At 32.7% G+C, this 7,813-nt stretch overlaps 1 protein-coding gene across 1 annotated transcript; it reads right to left on the bottom strand.

Annotated features, from left to right (window-relative positions):
• Nucleotides 1–1,561: 1,561 nt before the first annotated feature.
• Nucleotides 1,562–4,410, bottom strand: LOC112520163. The gene is made up of 4 exons (XM_025128463.1): nt 4,345–4,410; nt 3,265–3,329; nt 1,890–3,077; nt 1,562–1,732 (listed from the first exon to the last, which is right to left on the bottom strand). Exons 1-4 carry the CDS (start codon nt 4,391–4,393, stop codon nt 1,562–1,564), a joined length of 1,473 nt encoding a protein of 490 aa, XP_024984231.1. The 5' UTR covers nt 4,394–4,410.
• Between the last annotated feature and the right edge of the window lie 3,403 nt (nt 4,411–7,813).

Below are 7,813 nucleotides of genomic sequence, written 5' to 3'. Positions count from 1 at the left end.
CCAGAGAGTTCTCTCCTAACAAAATAGACAACAAATAACAGAATGATTCCCCTTTTTCCCCTCCACTACTTTTAACTTTCTCCCTAACGACCCTTCTCCTTCTTCTCTCTCCTCGTGTACACTTTCCATATTATGGGCTTTTTACCCAACTGAGAAATTATGGGCTCATGGGCTTTAGCATCTGGATTCCCAACACCTTCAAGTTCAGAATTAAGTCTCTTGAGTCGATCAGTAGTGGATGATATATCATCTCTAGGAGGAACTTCCGGAGCTGAAATTTTACAACGACAATCAACCTTCTTTAAGCTTCCGGAATATTCTGATTCAGGTCCAGACAACTGAATCGATACCATACATTCTGATTTTGCAGTCGATGGTTCCTATGATGCAAAAAAGGATTCAGCTTCTTGAAATGGAAAGAAAGCTTATTAATTTGATTATATTTAAGAAGAATCAACTGATCAAGTAAATTAGAGCTATTCTCAATGTAATAATACGTGTAACCCATGACATTACTCTCCAAAAGAGCCTTTGAGGAGAGAAGGGAGGTTACAACATATACAGAGGAGAAATAGTCCAAGTCTAGCCGATGTGGAACTCTATCACGCCCCCTCAAATGGAGGCTAGACTGACAGAGATTGTCCCAGAGTGTTGAGAGGGGACTAGTCAGGCGAGGGGGCTAGACGAGTACAAATTGGCCCAGAGTGTGGAGTCCCTAGAGTGGTAGACCGTTGCTTTGATACTATATAAGAATACATGGAACCCATTAGATTATTCTCCAAAAGAGCCTTTGAGGAGAGAAAGAAGGTTCCAACATATGCAGAGGATAAATGTCCAAGTCTAGCTGATATGGGACTCCAACATTGAAGATCATAGGTAAACAGCAGGCTTGATTTACAAATAAACCTCCTTATAAATAATACACTTCTTCAAGTACATCTTAATGACAACAAAAGATGATCTGAAAAGTTTTTAGAGTGCTACAGGTTATCCCTTCCTTTTTAAGTGCACACACTGAAACTTCTAAAGTATTGGAATTGTTGGTGCCATGTTACGTGAATGCAATCCATGAGAAATATATTGTTTCTAATTGATGTTCCACACCTGAAGTTGGTGCTGTTATGTTATGTGACTACAAACTTTATGACCTATAGGTCTAAAAAAATGCTACTGAATGAAACAATTGTAAGTTATAGTTCGTGACCTAGATTCTAAGAAACCTGTATGTGCAGTCTTGCTATTCATCACTATTCAAAACCAAATATACCAACTGCATTTAAATTATGTCCATCTGTCCCTATATATATCAATGAACGACTAAATTTTGCCAAAATAAGTAGTTAGTATGAATGATACATGTCTGCAATTTAAGTTCGGGTGCAGTTTTTATATGTATGAAATACAATAAAGGAGTTCACAGTTATAAATTTACAAGCATTATTTTAACAAATTTTTGATTGATAGTTCAGATGGGATTGTAATCAAACCTGGGAATTTGAACTATATTCATCAAACTCCAAGTAATTTGCATCTCCTACCATGCAACTAGCAAGCTTCGGTTTCAACTTCTCCGTAGTTTGAAGAGACATTTTAGTCTCATAACCAGCCACTGAATCAACAAGAGAAGCTCCATTGGTGGCACCATTATCAATATCAGAAATCCATAGCTGATGTTTAACAGGACTCTCGTTCTCAAAGTCAGTCTCGGTTGATATTTGGCTGGAATGGATGTCTGGTGAATAATTACCAAACTCAATACTACAGGTATTGCTACCTTGGGACTGAGACCTTTTGTTGCATCTTATTTTTTTCAACAGTTTATCCTCTCCATGATTAAAAATTCCCTTCAGTCCCATTCTTCTACCTTGGTTTAGGGACTTGCTACATACCAGTACGTTCTCATCAGCATCAGCTTCAAGACAAACATTCATTATTTGATCTGGGTTATGAAAAGATGGAGGATAAGATCTTGACCTTGATGTACTTCTGAGATCTCCATCTCTGTGACCATCAACACTACAAATACCCAAGCCTGCAGGTGAGGCGAATACGTCACTGACCCGAACCAAACCCGCTACACAGTCTGATCCTGAAGGTTTCATTTCTTTTCCAGTAAAAGAAAGAACTTCTCCCAGTGTACTACCCTTACTGACCATTTCAACATCTTCCTGCATGCTATTCATCTTCCATCTTTTTGACATTCTATTCTTTGCCTCCCTAATCAGGGAGGGTTCAGATATATCAGTTAGCGAATGTGTGAGCCGGTCATTCCGGTCAATGGTGATTCTGGATGGCATTGTTATCACTTCTGATTCACTAGAAGGGACACTTCTAGACATGCTCAAGCTCTCATCCCCAAAATGTCCTCTAGAACCATATTCAAATATATTAGCATGCCCACTTTCAAAATCCTCTTTCGTTTGACTATATATCTCCATTACAGTCCCTCTAGCATCTCTGCGCTTTCGTCCAGAAAATATGACTTCACCTGGTGGCTCTTTATGCTCCCAAGAGTCTCCCTCACCAGTCACACTACCAAAACATTCTGTGTTTTTCCTTAAGTCATCAGAAGAATGATCAACATTTTTAGAATTTTCAGTGTTTTGCTTCAAGACGACAATCTTCTTTGGAGGAATGTCAGAGTCAGACACCTCCTTCCTTTCTAAGTTAATTCTAGACAACTTGTGAGAGTGATGAATACTGTGACTGGAAATTTCTGCACTTGATTGCAATGAGTGACGTTCATTTGCAACATGTGATGCCTCTAGATCTTCGTACACATCCTCGAGAAGTTGCTGCTCCATTGTGCTCTTCTTATCTGACTGATGATTGAATGGATTCTCATTCCTTCGGCCTTCGAGGGATGCAGTGCTCTTACTAGAGTTGTCAGACAACCTTCTTTGTTGCTTGAGGATAGCTCGGGCAGATAACAGTCCATCTCTTCCCACCAGCTTAGCCAGAATACTTGGTGACTGTTTTTTGGCTGAGGTTTCATTTGCTATTCCCTTAGCTAACAACTTCTTCATTGGTTTCACATTACACTGTTTAGAAGTGCTTTTTCCGACATCAAACTTGAACTACAATTAACACATTTAGTCACAATCATAACTTGTGTATATAAAAAGATAGGACAACTGTAATAAACATATCTCAGTAAATTAATCCTGACCTTGTCACTACTTGAAAGTAAATTTGTGACAAAAAAATTATAAAGCTTAGTGAATAATATACTCAAACAAGGAGGCAAAAAGAAATATGACTCACCAAACCTTGCTCGGTGATAGCATCTCCAGGGGGCCAACATTGAATAGTTCTCTTTTCCTCATTCCCTGTAAAAGTTACATATGTTTATTCAAATGCATCTCTCACAAATACTAAATTAGAAGCAGGATTACCATACAGCATGAAATTGAGATTAACACTGAGCTAAACACTAAAAAACAAATTGCAACTTTAATTTGACCAGAAAAGGGAAGTGAAGTGCAAAATCTGAGAGAAAAGATCAACATAAAGTAGAAAATTTGGACTCAGAAAAATCAGAAGACCAAAATTCTCATAGATCAACCATGTTGACCGTTGACACCATTGGTTAGGCTAAAAACAAACAGAATAGAAATTAGACAGGCTATGAGAGCAGTATGCCCTGCAATGATATTTCATGCTACCTCAGGAATTTAAGAAAATATGTAGACAAAATCGTACCCATACCTCTACACCATTCCACTGAAACACAAAACCAACTTCACATATAAAGCCTAGAAATGCTAAATTTAATGTTTCTCGCTAGATTCATAACCCGAAAAAAGCAGAGAACAGAGAAGAAAAAGGGACAACAGACATTAAACCCCTAGATTCAAAATAAGTACGCTCATAAATTATACTGTCTTTAAAAATAGAAATTACAATCAAAGCGGTAGGGTAAGGGATAGGGACCAAATTTTGACCTCATCCTGAAACATAAGAACCATAGTTTTGACCCAAAAAAATTCAAAATTACAGAAAATCAAACATCACAAGATGTCAAGATAAGCATTCACATCCAGGCAAAGACAACTTCAATTCCATTGTTTCAAAAGCATTCACGAAACAGCAAGAATTAATTTCTTTATTCTTACGTTTCCATTCTTTTACCTTCCTTGTTCCCACTCAATTTCATCATCAATCAGTAGAAACGTAAAATCGATCTATACAGTGAGCAAAATTACATCATTTTGAAACAAATTCATCACAAATTAAAACTTCTGACATCGCATCAAGCTTTTTTCAATTAAACTTCTCACTTTCCTCAACAACGAAACAATTTCCAGAGCTAAGCACATGAGAAGGAGGGAGACAGAATTTTACCTCCAAATAAACAAGGAAACTTCAATTTCCTCCTCTTAACTCTCTCCATTTTCAACTAAATCGAAACCAAACTCAACACAAAATCATCCTTCTTTTGGTTTCGTCAACCAAATAAAAAATTCAAAAAAGGAAAATCCATAGAAAATCTCGACTAGATCGGAATTATCCCGAAAAAAAGCACGAGCACGACGAATCCAAAGAAAACACATACTCAGATTTAATTTCTTCAAATTACTTCATCTTCAATCCAAAGCACACACCTACACCACGTAAACATTACACAAACACAAAATCACGTTACGTTAACATATCCATGAATTCAACTTTGCAAAACAAAAATACATAGAGAGAGAGAGTTCTTACATTAATGGCTGCTTCGGTTGATCGTCTTCTTAACAAACTATTCTAGAGAGAGAGAGAGAGAGACTGTGTTTTTGAAGTTTCAAATGAAAATACTCTACAAGAAAGAGCGAGAGTGGAAGAGGGGAGAAGTGGATTGGTAATAGCCAAACCAGGGTTTCGCGGGTTTAATGCTGGGTCCCACGTCCATTTGTCAGAATATTCTTATGCCACGTAATCCTTCATTCCCTCGTATATGAATGAAAATATTCAATACCATAAATATATCTACTGCTTTGACTTTTTGTTGGTCTATTTTTCTAGATTTATTTATTATGTAATATTATTTATTACTATTTTTGTTTTTAATATAAAAATCATAACATTTAATTTCATTCGTAATTTTTTAAATAAAATTTTAATTATTTTTCTTAAAATACATTTTTGGATTTTTAGTAAATCACCACAAGATATTACACTCTCTAAATCCTGATTTTTTTTAGAATCAGTATATCATGTGTTATTTCATATGATTTTTTTTATGGCTAGAATTAGTGTAGTTTATTAACATATATATTTTTCACAAATGTTTGTTTCATATGTATTTGGTTTACATTGTAAAACAAAAAATACAGGTAAAAGAATTCCATATTATGAACATAATACATATGAAACAAACATATTGTGAAATAAATATATGTTAATTAATACATTAAATATTATAATTATATGGAAAAAATCATATAAAATAAAACTTTAAGGTATAAATTCTCATGGATCTCACAAATTTTAGAGTTCTCAAATGATTAAGTCACAAAATATTAAATTTATATATATATATATATATAAGTGAGTTATTATACAACCATTTATATTTGTACAACCAATACAACTCAATCTCAACTGTCCATTTAATTTGATGAATATATGATTTCATAAAAAATTTGATTGTTTCCTAATATAAAGTATTGATCATAATTAATGAACTTTAATCATCTTCCATAAATATTCAAATCATAATAAATGAACTCTCATCATTTCCATAAATATCTCAATTGATTGAGTTGCATTGTTTGTACAAATGGACATGTTTACATTTGAAATATATATATATATATATATATATATATATATATATATAGAGAGAGAGAGAGAGAGAGGTGTGTTATTATACAACATCTTACATTTGTACAACCAATACAACTCAATCTCGATCGTCCATTTAATTTGATGAATATGTGATTTCATGGAAGTTTTAATTATTTCCTAATATAAACTATTGATCATAATTAATGAACCATATTATCTTCCATAAATATTCAAATCATAATAAATGAACTCTTATCATTTCTATAAATATAGAAATTGGACAGGTAAGGAAATTCCTTGTTGGGCTACATCAAACTCGCATACCCGGTAATGGCATTACTCTACCACTGAGGGAAGGAATTAACCCACCTATTCCGATCGGGGAGAACAGGTAGGATTTTTATCCAAACATTAATTGGGCGTGTATTAGCAGATGATATATATATAGGTTCGCGATGCATTGCTACTAGAAATCAAGATATTGGGGTTGACTTCAATTAATTGGGTTGCATTGGTTGTACAAATGGACATGATTGCATTTAAAATATACCCTATATATATATATATAAATATATATATTTGTACTGTTATAATTTCAAGGTTGACTATAAAATATGTAACTATTTATCAAATTAGCTTAATTATTTAAGAATCCTATATATTGTGAAAACTATTATTGTAAGGTATTATTTTACCTATTTTTTCCATTTAAACTTATAACTAATGTATCAACTAAAATATAACCGTTTCACAATGTGTTTGTTTCATATGTATTCTGCTTATATTATGAAAAAATTTAGTTGTATTTTTTGTTTCACAAACATATAAAAATATTTGCATTGTGAAACAAATATATATATATTAACCAATACATTAAATCTTAAGTTATGAATGGAAATTTCATGTAAGCTATTATAATTTTATGGATTCTCAAATGAAAGTCGAGTATTTATCAATATACTGGCATTTTATTTTTATTATTTATTTAAATTTTAATTTAAATGAAATATATTTAATTATTATTAAATAGTTTTCTGAATTTTTCTTTCTTTAACACGTAATTTTTTGCGAATATCAAAACTCTAAATTAAATTAAATATTTTGACTTGTTATAAAAAAATTATTTGACATTAAATACATTTTTGGATTTTAATAAATAGAAAATATATATATATATATATATATATATATATATATATTCGAAACAAAGAAGGTATAATGTTTAATTGGCTTTTATTTATAAAGTATTTTATTATATAAAATATTATTGAAAAACAATTAAATAAGGGAAGTGTTAATGGTAACTTGTTGAAATTTCGAAAATTGGAATCACTTTAATTTTCATCAAATGTCAAATTTAATCAATAACATATATATTTTATTATTATTGTTGTTATATTTATATCCGTAATAAATAATTAACTTTTGAGACACATGTCATGTTTCTGTGCGGCAATTGTTGATTTTTCCCGCCTAAACATGCATCTAGACACAATTTTCACTTACAGTTCAAACAGGTCTATTTAAGTGACATTTTTCCCTCTACACGTTTATTTTCTTATTTTCGTGGTGTAACTGAATTTAAGTCTGAATTTAACTCTATAGTGGCCTCCAGACTTACCACATAACTCTGGAAAAATTCAGAGTTGTAAGTTTGAATTTAACTCTGAAGATAAGTCTGAATTTAACTCTGGAGTGCCTCCAGACTTACAACATAACTCTGGAAAAATTCCGAGTTGTAAGACTGAATTTAACTCTGAAGGTAAGTCTGAATTTAACTCTGCAGTGGCCTCCAAACTTATAACATAACTCTGGAAAAATTCAGAGTTGTAAGTCTGAATTTAACTCTGAAGTGCCTCCAGATTTACAACATAACTCTGAAAAAATTCGGAGTTGTAAGTCTGAATTTAACTCTGAAGGTAAGTCTGAATTTAACTCTGAAGTGCCCTCCAGACTTACAACATAACTCTGGGAAAATTCAGAGTTGTAAGTCTGAATTTAACTTTGAAGTGGCCTCCAGACTTACAACATAACTCTGGGA

This window comes from Cynara cardunculus (genome assembly GCF_001531365.2).
Source record: "Cynara cardunculus var. scolymus isolate 2C chromosome LG 10, CcrdV1, whole genome shotgun sequence".
Classification (NCBI taxonomy): Eukaryota; Viridiplantae; Streptophyta; class Magnoliopsida; order Asterales; family Asteraceae; genus Cynara; species Cynara cardunculus.
The sequence above is the reverse complement of the archived record's forward strand: the minus strand, read 5'-3'. Positions and strand labels throughout refer to the sequence as shown.

What these genes read in the sequence shown, in the direction of transcription:
- LOC112520163 (XM_025128463.1), bottom strand. Translation starts at nt 4,393, where the DNA reads ATGGAGAGAGTTAAGAGGAGGAAATTGAAGTTTCCTTGTTTATTTGGA. An exon ending in GTTTCCTTGTTTATTTGGAG is followed by an intron (nt 3,330 to 4,344) that starts GTAAAATTCTGT and finishes TAACTTTTACAG; the next exon opens with GGAATGAGGAAAAGAGAACT. An exon ending in ATGCTGATGAGAACGTACTG is followed by an intron (nt 1,733 to 1,889) that starts GTATGTAGCAAG and finishes ATTATTCACCAG; the next exon opens with ACATCCATTCCAGCCAAATA.